The sequence below is a fragment of the Rhizopus delemar genome, genomic scaffold (assembly GCF_000149305.1).
Source record: "Rhizopus delemar RA 99-880 supercont3.2 genomic scaffold, whole genome shotgun sequence".
In the NCBI taxonomy this organism is placed as follows: Eukaryota; Fungi; Mucoromycota; class Mucoromycetes; order Mucorales; family Rhizopodaceae; genus Rhizopus; species Rhizopus delemar.
The window spans coordinates 2,467,135-2,481,378 of NW_027137828.1; the positions used below are offsets into that span (position 1 = coordinate 2,467,135).

General features: G+C 38.1%; 7 protein-coding genes across 7 annotated transcripts; 4 read left to right on the plus strand and 3 right to left on the minus strand.

Annotated features, from left to right (window-relative positions):
* Positions 1-42: 42 nt before the first annotated feature.
* On the minus strand, positions 43-852 carry RO3G_03182 (uncharacterized protein; the record flags this gene model as incomplete). The annotated part of the gene is made up of 2 exons (XM_067657773.1): positions 43-741; positions 790-852. 2 exons carry the CDS (start codon positions 850-852, stop codon positions 43-45), a joined length of 762 nt encoding a protein of 253 aa, XP_067513874.1.
* A 373-nt stretch (positions 853-1,225) lies between these two features.
* Positions 1,226-3,502, plus strand: RO3G_03183 (uncharacterized protein; the record flags this gene model as incomplete). Its single annotated transcript, XM_067657774.1, has 5 exons — positions 1,226-1,441; positions 1,505-1,743; positions 1,811-2,858; positions 2,911-3,358; positions 3,498-3,502. The coding sequence occupies 5 exons, from the start codon at positions 1,226-1,228 to the stop codon at positions 3,500-3,502; spliced, it is 1,956 nt and encodes a 651-aa protein (XP_067513875.1).
* A 339-nt stretch (positions 3,503-3,841) lies between these two features.
* Positions 3,842-5,587, plus strand: RO3G_03184 (uncharacterized protein; the record flags this gene model as incomplete). The annotated part of the gene is made up of 6 exons (XM_067657775.1): positions 3,842-4,045; positions 4,093-4,319; positions 4,377-4,542; positions 4,598-4,885; positions 5,032-5,418; positions 5,570-5,587. The coding sequence occupies 6 exons, from the start codon at positions 3,842-3,844 to the stop codon at positions 5,585-5,587; spliced, it is 1,290 nt and encodes a 429-aa protein (XP_067513876.1).
* A 504-nt stretch (positions 5,588-6,091) lies between these two features.
* RO3G_03185 (V-type ATPase, F subunit) lies at positions 6,092-6,654 on the minus strand (the record flags this gene model as incomplete). The annotated part of the gene is made up of 5 exons (XM_067657776.1): positions 6,092-6,144; positions 6,195-6,282; positions 6,332-6,414; positions 6,461-6,542; positions 6,589-6,654. 5 exons carry the CDS (start codon positions 6,652-6,654, stop codon positions 6,092-6,094), a joined length of 372 nt encoding a protein of 123 aa, XP_067513877.1.
* Positions 6,655-6,953: 299 nt separating this feature from the next.
* On the plus strand, positions 6,954-7,427 carry RO3G_03186 (uncharacterized protein; the record flags this gene model as incomplete). Its single annotated transcript, XM_067657777.1, has 2 exons — positions 6,954-7,053; positions 7,180-7,427. 2 exons carry the CDS (start codon positions 6,954-6,956, stop codon positions 7,425-7,427), a joined length of 348 nt encoding a protein of 115 aa, XP_067513878.1.
* A 41-nt stretch (positions 7,428-7,468) lies between these two features.
* On the minus strand, positions 7,469-8,792 carry RO3G_03187 (uncharacterized protein; the record flags this gene model as incomplete). The annotated part of the gene is made up of 4 exons (XM_067657778.1): positions 7,469-7,558; positions 7,610-7,935; positions 7,983-8,362; positions 8,404-8,792. 4 exons carry the CDS (start codon positions 8,790-8,792, stop codon positions 7,469-7,471), a joined length of 1,185 nt encoding a protein of 394 aa, XP_067513879.1.
* Positions 8,793-10,559: 1,767 nt separating this feature from the next.
* Positions 10,560-13,959, plus strand: RO3G_03188 (chitin synthase; the record flags this gene model as incomplete). Its single annotated transcript, XM_067657779.1, has 4 exons — positions 10,560-11,095; positions 11,142-11,711; positions 11,755-12,656; positions 12,740-13,959. 4 exons carry the CDS (start codon positions 10,560-10,562, stop codon positions 13,957-13,959), a joined length of 3,228 nt encoding a protein of 1,075 aa, XP_067513880.1.
* Positions 13,960-14,244: the final 285 nt, after the last annotated feature.

Here is a 14,244-nt window from a genome sequence, read left to right on the forward strand (position 1 = left end):
GAGCATACTGTTTGCATGTCTTGAAACATCGATCGCAAGCAATTAATGCATCGGGCGAGGCTCAACACCTAACCAGTATTCCTGCGGTACTTGGAAATCAACAGAGCCACAGGTCAATTCGGGATGATTTTCAATATCCATTCTTCTTCCTGTAATCGAATCTACCGGGCAAAACTGATGCTCAGGAACTGCATTTGGGTATTCACAGAGATTGCAAATGAATTTTTTCCCAGCGTCTGTGTATTGACACCAAGGATTGAGGTACCCTTTACACCTGTGACAACGTACAGGTCCATCTGTGTTGGCTGATTGTCCGACAATGGGAATGATGGCATCCTCAGGGTGAAGTCGACCTAGTGGCTGAACCACCAAGCCAAACGGAAGTCCTGTATCGCGTATGAAGTTGATATCATTGGGTATCTCTTTCACTGTGGCTCTCATAAATCGTGGATTACAATTGCCTTGATCGATGCATTTGAAATCTGTTGTTGAAAGTGGCATTGTGTCGTTTGAGCATGTACCGTAGTGGTAGTCAGGTCGTTCACATCGTCTCATGTCCTGCATTTGTGATTCGATAGGTGAAGGTATCATGTTTGGATCAATGCGAGCTTTCTTGGTCTGTCGAGGAGGGAGACCGAGAGGTGTATGGACATTTGATAGTGCACTTGTTTGGGCAGGTTGTCCTGACTGTTGCTGTATGGGTGTAGTTGCTGCATAAGCTCGTCTTGAACGTCCACTTTTCTGAGAAAGACAATGTAAATGATTTCCTCATCTTTTACAAGAACTTACTTGAGAACCAAGATTCATGGTGTTCAAGTCATTTGTTAATTGTGGAACATTTTGGTCAGTCATTGGCCCTTGAATCGAAGTAGACTGAGTGACAGGTTGCCTTACTTTTTATTAAAAAAAAGGAGGGGTTTAGTTAATAGAAAATACTTCCTCAATCATTTTTTCTACTTTGTTGATTGGGTAAAGCTCTAGTAGGCAATGAGCCGGGTTGTGGTATATAAGGTGGTCTGTTTGGTGCCGTTTGAGAATGTTGACCAATAGGTGGTCGAACTAGATGTGGCGCTTGATTTTGAAAGTGAGCCATAAAATTAACGAGGGAAAAAGAGTGGTTCTTTATCTGTTACTTGAGATAGACAATGATGACGGAGACTCAATCTGACTTACATAATTAACCAAAAAGTTTTTTTACTTTTTTTTTTTAAAAAAAAAGAAAACCATGCCAGCTCAGGACAAGAAAAGCAAGCAAAACAAGAAGCAAAATAAGAAACCGGCAGCAGTAAATGACGAAGAGTCGGATGCCGAGGAGCTATGCTTTATTTGTACTGAGCCCATTACAACATTTGCAGTTGCTGATTGTGATCATCGAACTTGTCACAAATGTGCACTTCGTCTGAGAGCTTTATATGAAACTCGAAGCTGTGCTTATTGTAAAGTAAGTATATATAATGGTCTATTTTTTAACAAGATGAGAAAAATCTTATGTATCTGTGTATAGGCAGAAGAAACAGCAGTCATTTTTACAAAAGAAATCGAAAAACCATTTGCTGAATACACAGAAAGTGATACGCCTTATGCGGACAAAAAATTAAATATCAAGTTTGAAACACAAGACATGTATAAAGATGCGATGAATATGATGAAATACAATTGCTCACAAAAGGATTGTACTGTATGTTGCAAGGACTGGGGAGATTTGAAGTTACACATCAGAAAAGAACATAATTTAAACCTCTGGTAGGCAAAAGAAACAGGGAAAGGGAAAAAATGAATATACCGAATTTTCTTAATCGTTAATATATAGTGATTTATGTATAAAGCACAAAAAAGTTTTCCCCTTTGAGCATACTCTCTATACCTCAGCGCAACTTATGGAACATCATCAAAAAGGCGATAAAGGGTTTATTGAGGACGACGAAACAGGATTCTCTGGTCATCCAGAATGTCAATTTTGTAAAACTCGGTTTTTTGGTAATGATGAACTGTATGTTCACTGTCGAGACAATCACGAGCAGTGTTTTCTTTGTGTACGAGAAGGCATTCGACACGAGTATTACATTAATTATGGAAGTTTGGAAGAACATTTTAAAAAGGACCATTACATGTGTCTGTATCCTCAATGCCTTGAAAAGAAGTTTGTTGTCTTTGGATCTTCTATTGACTTGATAGGTCATGAAGCTGAAGTACATGGAGAAAGCACGTCTGGTTTACAGAGATGTATGCAAACAGAAGCACGTCGAGTAGAATTGAATTTTCAATATGATTCGTTTAGACCATCACGAATGACGGATGGTAGAAAGAACAATAGAAATAGTGACAAAACTAATAAGAGTAACAGCAACAGTAGTGGCAATGGAAGTACTACCTCGCTTTCAGCCAATGATTTTCCTAGTATTCAAAAGGCCGCAGCTTCTTCTTCATCTGCTGCTGACAGTAGCAACCAATCACGGCTCATCCCCGGAGCACCATCTCGAAAGAAGGGAAAGCAAAAGGCTGTACAGAAACCTTCTGGCTTTGGTGGTCTTTCCGGCCAAGAATCAACTTCTTCCTCAGGGACAGCAACGCCCGATACAGCTCAAGAGGAACCCTCTGTTGTGACATCTCATGCGGTATTTTTAATTAAACTCGAAAGCATGTTGCAGAGTAAGCAAAAAGTCACAGAATTTCGAAGATTGACAGGCGCCTTTAGAAAAGGCACAATGGGTGCAGATGCATATGTGAGCCAGGTAGTTCAATTAGCAGGCGATAACGTTGAAAAGTCAAACAAAATATTCAAGGGCGTAGAGAATTTGTTGGATCTAGAAGATAAAAAGTTGGAATTGGTGCGGGCCTGGAGAAATAAACATACGGCTGTAAGTTGATTGGTTGATTAAGGAAAAAGTGATTGACATGTTTGCTTTGTAGATGACTCAGTTTCCTGCACTTGAAGTCAAGAGTCGAACACCGTCTAATTCGACTAAAACCTCACGTGTATTAGTGATAAAGAATACAAAGCCTGCCAAAGCTAGTAAAGTTACAAAAACTCCCTGGGATAAACCCACCGTGCCGTCACCCAGTAGTAGTGGTAGCGAATCAAGTGTCAGTCGCATCCAGAGAGCCTCCCCATCTGCAACGCACAGTATACCAAGAAAGGCAAATAATAATAATAACAACAGTGATTTTCCCTCTTTAGAATCCAAAGCATTTCCATCATTACCAACAGCAGCACCCAAGCACAAGGAGGTTTTGAATATGCGTCGTAACACAAGTCAACCAAGATTGAATGCCTGGGGCAGTTCATCAGATCAACAAGAAGGACAAGATATTATAGAAGAAGAAACAGATCTTTTATCGACAGATAAAAAGAAAAAGGGTAGAAAAAATAAAGTGCTGTTAAGAGTTGGCTTATAATAAATACAAACTGAGTTTTTTATTTTATTTTATTTATTTTTATCATAAACATACGTAGAAAACTTTTTTTTTTTTTTTTTTGCTTTTTATATCTCTTTTAGAATGAAGTTGTATGACATGTTTACACAAAAGCAAATAACTCCTCCACCTAATTTATCGCTCTCCTCTAGTACTGCAGGAAATTCAAGTAGTGTGTATTTTAAATCTGATTCATTTTTGTTAATTCCATATTTTAGATTTGTTTAATATACAAACCACTTTTCAAAATGACATGTTTACAACAAAAATAGAGGTAAACTCTTTTGTTTGTTTGTTTTGTCTTTTCTATTGTATGCTAATCAAGAGAAAAAAATAGCAAATGTTGGTTGAATTAGATCGGCTCGTGAATCAGTCAGGCAACATTCCTTTTTCTTTATTACCACCACAACATGATATTATATTAGTGATGCGTCAGATTCCTTTATTGATCAACCAGAGCTCTACACCTTTACTACTTTATTCAATTGTTGAAAAAGTGATCTGTCAACTCTACCAATCAACGACCAATTTGGCCATTGAGGTCTATTGTCGATTTCTTCAAATCCTGTTGGAATTATCTGTGAGTGTTGCTAAAGACACTCTTTCTTGGATACTTTATTCTGATGACACAGTAAGAGCATTCAATTGGCAAAGGCGATTAATAACTTTTTTAACTAGAGAAAATATAATGCAAAAGTGATGGCATCGCTTTTGAAATCTGGATTGATTCCTATTGATGAGTACGATGTTCAACTATCAAAAAGATTGGAAAAGACAGTAGAGATGCAGCTTGTTGAGTTTAGCGTTGAGTTGTTGAGACATTGCTTATTCGTTGCGCAGCCTATTACTTCGATAGAAGATCATTTGTTGACTATTAAAGCCTTGATGAAGTCAAATCATGAGGGGTAAAATAAAAAGCAACAGACATGATGATTCGTATAGAACTTAATATATTGTTATAGGGTAAAAGAGTTCATAGAGGATTTGAGCAGCCAGTGGACAGTGCGATATAAGGATGTTAACCCTAAAGACGATACATTTACTTTAAGATTATTATTGTCTGAATGGATTCGATTATATAAACATGCCTTGACGTCAAAGAGTGTTTATGATCAATTTGCCAACAAAGTATGGACGACACCCAAAATAGTTTTAATTTCAATAACCTTCTTTTTTATTTTAGATACTAGATACGGTAACAGCTGATTCTGATCGACTGTGCTTCTTTTTTAGACTTTGTACGGAGGTTTGCGTGGAATTATACCAACCGAGTAAAAGTCAGTATGTGGATGCTTACAGTAAGCTTGTTGGTACAATCATTTATAAAAGCCATGGATCGATCAAGATGACCTCTCAAGTATTATCGATTGTGGTCTTGGTTATTGCACAAAAGCAAGAAAAGTTAGGAACACAATTCAACCAGAAGCCGTTCTTAAAGTTATTGAGTTCACTGTTTATTGAACTCAATAACGTAAATGATGATAAAGAAAGCTTTGTTAGTGTCTATGGGTACTTGTATAAAAATAGAAGATAACAAGATACTGATGCGTCAATAGGGATGTGCTTTATACGCTTCAACCGCTTCATTTTCCTGGATTTTCTTATTCTTGGTTACAGTTATTTTCCCACCGGTTATTTTTACCTTTGCTACTCAAGCAAGAAAATGATGGTTGGACTGTTTGTTACAAACTGACGGTCGCCCTCTTGTCCTTCTTGAGACTGCTGCTGTCACCGATGAATGAAGAAAGAAGCAAGTTGTCGAGATCAACCAAGACATTTTATCAAGGCACTTTACGATTTCTGGTAGTGATGCTTCATGACTATCCAGAATTCCTTTGTAAACATTACTTGTCATTTATTCATTTATTACCACTGAGCTGTATTCAGCTTCGAAACATCATCCTGAGCGCATTTCCTCGTACGATGATCCTGCCCGATCCATTCACGATCACTTTGGGCTATATGGCCAATAATGCAACCAAGCCAAAGCTACTGCTGGAAGAAGTAAAGGAAGATGAAGAGAGTGTGCTGAATGAATTTGGAGCGTATTTATCAGATGGTGGAGGACATACAAAGATGTCGATTGGCAGTCTACTTGTGCAATACATTTCGATTGATAGTATAGAGAGGATACAGAGATTGGTGTTTTATGTAGGTAGTCATGCAACATTAGATACAAAGAAGCCACTGTCAGAAAATGCAGCGATTCAGATTTACAAATATCTACTTGGACACTTTTTATCAAGCCAGAATAGTTTTGGACAATATGTGTTGCTGAATTCTATTGCGGATCATTTACGGTATCCAAATAGCCACACATACTTTTTCAGTCTCACGATCCTTCACTTGTTTAATTCACAACCTGATGAAATCAAGGAGCAGATTACGAGGTACTGTTGTGTGTGTGTGTGTGTGTATGTATGCTGATGGATTGCGTATAGAATACTATTAGAAAGATTAATAGTGAATAGACCTCATCCTTGGGGTTTATTAACTACTTTTGTTCAGTTAATCAAAGAATCCCATTTTAAAGAAAACGATTTTATTAGATGTTCACCCGACATTCATCGATTGTTTGATAATGTATCAAAGTAAGTTTTAATAGACTACAACACAGTACTTATATATTATTAGGTCTATTCAACGTATGTCATAACAAATAAAGAAAGTTTTATTATTATTCTCCAAATAATCTTTTGACACGCTTAAGGATACTGTCTTTCTCGGGATCTATAATTTTAAGAGAGATGAGTAGAGTGAATAGAGCTATTGATGATTACCATAAGGATGATCTTTAGAAGGTATTTCAAGTACAGCAGGAAATGCTTGATTATGACCATCTACCAACTCTCGAATATCCTCAGCAACCTGATGAAGAGTGAATGACGCGTGTATATGATATATAGATGAGTCTTACATGTTGGTTAATCAAGATGATAGCAATATCTTTACGTTTTGTGTACTCTATAAAAGTATCTTCAATGATATTTAAAGGTGTTTCTATCAACATGTTAGTGTCTATCCAAGCATCATGTTACAAACTTACTAGCGTCAACCACCAGAAAATTTCTCTTTTGTTGTTGGTTCACATTGCCAATACCAGCAAGTAAAAGACCAGTGACAGAGTCCTTGAGGGATTAATAACAAAAACTCGAGTTATACTAAAACGCTTACTTCATCACCGATAACAGCAATAAAATTACGATCCTTTTGAAGTGCTGCTACTCCTCCTCCTGACATCTTGTAATAATAGCAGTAAAAAAAAGAAAAAAGAAAAAAAAAAAAAGGAAACGAAAAAAAAAGGGAGGGTTTCAGAAAAGAAAGACTGAACGTTTAGCGCCAATTGAATTTGTTTGAATGACCTATTCTAGTGTATTTTTTTTTTTTTTTTAATTTTTTTTGTTTTAGAGTTGATTATGGAAGAAGAAGGATTTTATGAAGATGTTTATTTTGATACAGACGAAGAAGATGAATCCATAGGACTTGGATTACCAAAGAATAAAAAAAGTAAAGAATAAAAGAGAAAAAGATGTGATTTAATGATTGTAGTAAATAGAAAGGTGTTGAGTAATGACGAGTTATTGTATGATCCAGAACTTGACGATGAAGATGAAAAGTGGGTGAATAAACAGATTGAAGGTAATTGATAAATGATGAATGATGGAGGTTTCTTAGATTGTTCTTAGATAACAATAAAAATGAAAAAACGGATGCGATCTTGACCTGTCCAATGTGTTTCATCACACTCTCTTACAGTTGTCAAAGGTAAAAAGAAAAAGAAGGGGAATGGTGTGCTAGAAACTAAAGATGTTAGACATGAAGCATACTCTAATCAATATCGAGCCATGTTTGTACAGAATTGTCATGTGATAAAGAAGGAAAGATATCAACCAAAAGATGGTAAAGAAGATGAATACTATCAAAAGGTAGTGTGTGATCAATGTGGAGTCCATGTTGGAATGATGGATCAAGATGAAGTCTATCATTTCTTTAATGTGATACCTACTGCTTAATAAAATAGATGAATGTATAAAATAAAGAAGAGGGATTTTTTTTATTGAGACAAGACATGATTGACGAATCGAGATAATTCTGCGGTAGTAGAACGTTGTAATAACTTACTTTCGACATGAGCTTCGATTTCCTATGAAAGAATGAGGATGGAGAAGAAGAAGAAGAGGAGGAGGAGGATTACCTGTAAGACGTCAACTGCACTTGGCCTTGTCGATGGTTGTTCATCCAAAAGCCAGGCGACGAGACCTCTCATGTACATACTTGGGAAACTATAAGTAAAAGTAGGACTTGATTCGATCAAGATTGTCTTGAATAATTCCACTTCATCTCTTATCAAATAATGAGGTGGTACTCGATCCATCATTTCGATAATGGTGATTCCCAGTGACCACATGTCAATCTTTTCATCATAAAATTGTTCTCGAATCACTTCAGGTGCCATCCACTTACTCGTACCTAACCTGTCTCGATTACGTCGATTGGATTTGGTTGCCAGACCAAAATCAGCTAAGAAAGAAATAAGAGATGGGGTGATTCTAATGGTTTGATGGTACCTAATTTGACTTCACCATTCCAACCGATCAAGAGGTTTTCACATTTAATATCACGATGAATAAATGATTTAGAATGTAGATAAGAAAGACCTCTTAATGTCTCACAGACGATATGAACAACATAGTGTTCAGGTATACCACGCTGACACAAGACAGCAAATACAGAACATCTCTGAAGGTCCATTGCCATCCAGACTTCTTGTTTCCACAAAGAGACTTCTTTTAGACGAATGAGGTTGATATGACCAGTTGACATGATAAAGAGTTCTCTGATAATAGACGCTTTATATTCTTTATCAGAATCAAGTCTACATCGCTTGATGGCCAAATAAACATTCTTTTTATATTTATGACGTGCTCTTACAACCGAACCATTGACACTAGATAACATTAGATCAATCAAATCAATCAATAGACCTACCCTGTTCCTATCTCTTGAAAGCCATCATATTTATTACGTGGATCAAGTGAGGATACTTGTACAGAAGAAGGTAAAGATTTCCTAATCTTCTTTTCAAATCGATTGCCTGTTCTCACCAAAGGAGGTAACTGAGGTATCTCTGAGCAAAGACCAGCAGGACGCCAAGGATGCTTTGAGATATGTTTTTGAACATTGACTGTTCTTAGCATGGCCACTTGAGGTATCAGATTGGGTTCAGGTTTAAGAAAACAATCGATACCGAATACGTTGGGTATTTCATAATGACCAGGCGACCTCCATACTTTTGTGGTTAATACAGTCGTTGTGGCTGCTGATGTACTTGAGATGACTGAAGATCGACGTAGACAACCCGTCGATCTTCTTTTCATATTCAGTGATTTCAATAATTCAACTTGTCTTATTCCGTCATCTGCTGTCGTCAACGATTTCGATTCTCTTAGGTTACCCAACGATATTCTCTTGTTTCCTAGTAACCCAAGTGCATTCTATTCCACCTTATTAGTCACAACACCTTCTATGGCTCATATACTCTACTTTTCTATTTTCTTTTAAACCCTCAATCAATTCTCTTCCGTTCAGTGAAGAGATGGCCGGTTGAGATGGGTTATTCTTGTATGAATTAAAAGAAGATTTACGTTTTAACATTAAGGTGGCAAGTAATAATAATAATAAAAAAGAAAGAAAGAAAACTATTCACGTGTGTTTATAGAAGAACGAATAAGAGAAGAAAGAAGGGGAGAAAGAGTAAAAAGGGGAAAGAAGGGGAGAGAGAAGGGGAAGGTTTAGACTGAGTGCATCATTGTTTTGGGAATATTTAAGGTACAAAAGTAGTGGTGAATTGAGCAGTGTCAGTTTCATATCAGCAGATAGTCTGTCTACATGAATTGTTTAACTCACATGAATGAATAGAATAGGATGTTCACATCACACTACATAAACAAAAGGAGGGAAAAGAGAAGGATGGGTTCAGGAGAATGAGTTTAACTCTCCCTGATTTTCGTTTTAGTAAAGTATAAATTCATCTATGCATCCTTCACTTTCTTTTTTCCTTTTTCTTTTTTTTTTTTTTTTTTTTTTTTCTTTTTTTTTCTTCTTGACCTGTGGCATGTTTTTATTATCATCAAACGGAATAAAATCACGGAAAGGGTGCAAAAGAAAATAATAATAAAAAAAAATTAAAAAAAAAAAAAGGAAATTATGTGTTCCGATTTTACTTTTGTGTAACATTTTACGGTATGAGATCCGATATGGCCGTTTTTTTTTTTTTTTTTTTTTTTTTTTTTTTTTTTGGTTTTGTACAAAAGAAAAGAGTGTACGGTCTTTAGAATGCATCCAATTGAATCAATTTCTGTCTGTTTTCAATTGTAATGCATTATTGAGTGAGATTTCCTTTCATTTTAAGCTCAATCAGTCTTGAAATCATTTCGTTATTCATCTCCTTTTGATTCATCATTCTATAGGTTTAAGGAGTAGACATAGTTATTATCCTATGTGAGTCAGTATATCCCCTTACTTTGTCTCCTTTTTGAACAAAATAAAATAGAGATCAACTCTTTTTTTTTTTTTTTTTTTTTTTTTTATAGCTTTTTTTTTTTTTACTTTTTTTATAATTTAGATTTGTAAGTAAACAAGTTGGATTGCTTTTAAAAGAGTGCTTAATCATTTCATAACAGTTATCATTGATTGTTAAATGACAATCAACTAGTTAATAACATAATCTCTCTCTTTCTTTCTTTCTTTTCTCTCCCTTCTCTTTTCTATTAAATCATATCATGGAATTTTCATTTAAAGACATTTCAATCTCTACTGATTTTAATATTCAATCAAACACAGAAAATCAATCTGACATCACAACCTTAACCACTCGACGATCGGTTATTCGTAGAGGAATATTAGATGAAAAAGGCAATCTAAAGACAACTCTGGATGAAAAGGGGAAAGAAGAAGAAAAGGAAAAGAGAAAGGGTGAGAAAAGAGTGAAGGGAAAGAAGAGGGTGAATGCCTGGCAGGTCTTTTGTTATTCTGTCACCTGTTGTTGTCCACCTCCTCTGCTGACGATGGTTGGCAAGAAGGATAAAAGTGCTCAGATGGCCTTTAGAGAGAAAATAGGGTTGGTGGTCATCATCTTGCTCATCATGACCTTTGTCGGTTTCCTTACTTTTGGATTCACTCAGGTTGTCTGTCCAAGACCACCCTTGAGTTTTCGGTTGGACTCTGTGAATGAGGGCTATGTGATCATTCACGGTTGGTCTTATCTTTTGGCCAATTGGAATGCTCATCCACCTATTCAAGGCATCTCCAATTCATCCACCAATGTCATCTATCAACCCATCAATGCTGGTGGAAAAGACGCTTCCTTCTTGTTTCAAAATATAAATCATCACTGCTCTCTCATCATCACACCCAAACAACCTGGTGCTGTCGTCGGTCAAGGCAACCTACCTTCTTATTTCCCTTGTCAACTTATCGATCACACTTCCTATTTACCCCCTCTTCCCTCTCTTTATTCAAATCATACCGCCTGTCATTCATCCCCTTCATCCATCGACAGTCTCAAAAGGATGAGAGAAGTCGGTGTTCGAAATTCAGAAGGTGTCTATGAAAAGGCTGGAAGGATTTATTATGGTTGGGAAGAGGTGAATCGTACGTCCCATTTGGCAGTCTATAATGGGTATAGTATGATTTAATTTACAAAGCAAATATTGATCATTCTCTAGTTATGTACTGAACCTAAACCTCTTGAAATCTTTACCTCAAGACCTATTCCACCTTCCACCCAGTGGTCTCATCCAATCCATCTTACAAAACACCTCATCCTTTGCTGGACAAGACATCACCCACACTGTCGTCACCCATCGATCGGACACTGTCCCTTGGCAATCCGAAGCCCAATGTTTGCTCGACATTATCAAAGTGGGTGAAATTGACACAAAGAGTGTGGGTTGTGTGACTTCGGATGTTGTCCTCTATGCTTCCCTCATCGTCATCTTGGGTGTCATCCTTGTCAAGTTCATCTTGGCCGTGATCTTTGGCTGGTTTCTGTCTTGGAAACTAGGTAATTTCAAAGAAGGCAAATCGTACAAGGATCGCATGCGTCGTGACCGAGAGATCGAACACTGGACAGAGGGTATTCATATACCTGCCAAAGCACTTCAAGAACATTCAAACCCTACCAAAAAGACATCACTCATCCCAAGAAAATCAAGATTCACACAACCAGACGCTGGTTCGATGCATTTCAATCCTCATGAGAAATCTGCCAGTCTGATCTGGAAACAATCGCTAGGGTAAGACCACATCTCCCCTGATCTCTTTTTAACCATCTCCTAGTTCACGCATGTTTCACTCCAACGCACACGAGCGATCCTACGCTAAACTCAACGGATCCTTCTCAGAAAACAGTCAGAGCTTGACCGCTCCCCTCTCCCATCGATCCTCCATCACCTCCAACTCATCCAAAACACCAGGCAGTTGTCCACACGAACTCTCACCGCATGCCATCCGTCAACCTTCACCAGAATTCATGCCCTTTGGATTTTCTTTGGCACACACCATCTGTCTCGTCACCTGCTACTCTGAAGGCGAGGACGGACTGCGGACCACGCTCGATTCGATCGCGACCACCGATTATCCCAACTCCCATAAACTGATCTTGGTCGTCGCGGACGGGATGATCACCGGTCACGGCAATGCTCTTTCGACACCAGACATTTGCATCTCGATGATGCAAGATTTCTTGATTGAGCCCGAACAGGTCGAAAGTAATTCGTATGTGGCCATTGCGGATGGTACCAAACGTCACAATATGGCCAAGGTGTACGCGGGCTATTACAGATACGATGATCGTACGGTGAGCACAGGTTTACAGCAGCGTGTGCCGATGATCACCATCGTCAAATGTGGTACAGAAGAAGAACAGGCCAAGGAAGCCAAGCCGGGAAACAGAGGTAAACGCGACTCACAGGTCATCTTGATGTCCTTTTTGCAAAAGGTGATGTTTAATGAACGCATGACTGAGTTGGAATATGAATTCTTTTCAAACCTCTGGCGTATCACGGGCATCACGCCGGATCACTATGAGATCGTGTTGATGGTCGATGCGGACACAAAGGTCTATCCGGACGCACTCTCTCGACTGGTGAGTTGTATGGTACATGATCCTGAAGTCATGGGTCTCTGTGGTGAAACAAAGATTGGTAATAAAGCAGACAGTTGGGTCTCGATGATTCAAGGTAAATAAAGAAATCATAAAAGAGAGAGAGAGACTAAGATTACAAAGTATTTGAATATTATATTTCACATCACCAAAGTAAAGCATTTGAATCCATCTTTGGTAACGTTACCTGTTTACCCGGTTGCTTTTGTATGTATCGTATCAAGGCACCCAAAGGCACCAACGGACACTGGGTTCCTATCTTGGCCAATCCAGACATCATTGAACATTATTCAGAAAACGTGGTCGACACACTTCACAAAAAGAATTTATTATTGCTTGGAGAGGATCGATATCTGTCCACGCTCATGCTCAAGACCTTTCCTAGACGAAAGATGCTGTTTGTACCCCAAGCGGTCTGCAAAACGGTCGTTCCGGATTCATTCATGGTTCTCTTGTCACAAAGAAGAAGATGGATCAATTCGACGATTCATAACCTGATGGAACTTGTCTTTGTTCGAGATCTCTGTGGCACATTTTGTTTCTCGATGCAATTCGTCGTCTTTATGGAATTAGTAGGCACACTTGCCTTACCAGCAGCCATCTCATTCACAATCTACTTGATCATCTTGGCCATCCTCGGTCAACCTGCTGTCCTGTCACTCATCTTGCTCGCACTCATCCTCGGTCTTCCTGCGGTCCTGATTGTGATGACCAGTCGAAAGTTGGTCTATGTCGGCTGGATGTTTATCTATCTCTTGAGCTTACCCATCTGGAATTTCGTGCTGCCAACTTATGCCTACTGGCACTTTGATGATTTCACCTGGGGAGAGACCCGTAAGGTGCAAGGGGAGGCCAAGGACAGTCACGGAGAAAAGGAAGGCGAATTCGATTCGTCAAAGATAACAATGAAAAAGTGGACAGAATTCGAACGCGACCGGATGATCAAGGAAGCACGCGCTCGATCGGAAGCCATGATACAGCAAGATTTGTCAAAGAGGTGGTTACCTGCCGATTTGTCTATAGAAATCGATCAGTCGACCCTGTCTAACTTGATCGGTTCAAGTCTAAGTGACTCTTCAAAATCCTTCTTGCCTTCCCATCTTACTCCTTCATCACCTCCACCTCTACCTAAATCAAGATGGCAGCAGGATGATCGGTCAAGCCATCTGTCCACAAAGGAAGATTTTGATGAGGAGGTCCATCATGACAACAGTCAAGAAGACGACCATTCCTCTCTTCATTCTTACTCGAGTAGCTGTCAAGAAAGGTTTTCAATAGAGTGTCTATCAACTGAGTTGCCTGAAATTGATCATCAAGTTGATTTGGAAGAAAGTTGGAAAGAAAGTGTTCTTGAACTCACTCAAAAGACAGACCTGTAACAATGTAAAAAGTCATTATAATAAAATCATCATCCATTCGCGTCTATTTTTTTTTTTTTCTTTTTTCTTGATCTTTTATAATGTCAAACTTTTATTCCCAATTTCCCAAACAAACAAGAGCGCTTCATGCAATAAAGAGACTAACAACTTATTTTGAATTTCAAGGAAACAATACAAATGAAGTATTTTCTACTTGTTAAAGATCTTTTCTTAATCTAAAACTTTATTTAGTCACTGCCCACCATGACAAAGATTGTTGACTACTGTTTAAAGCATCCTCGACTT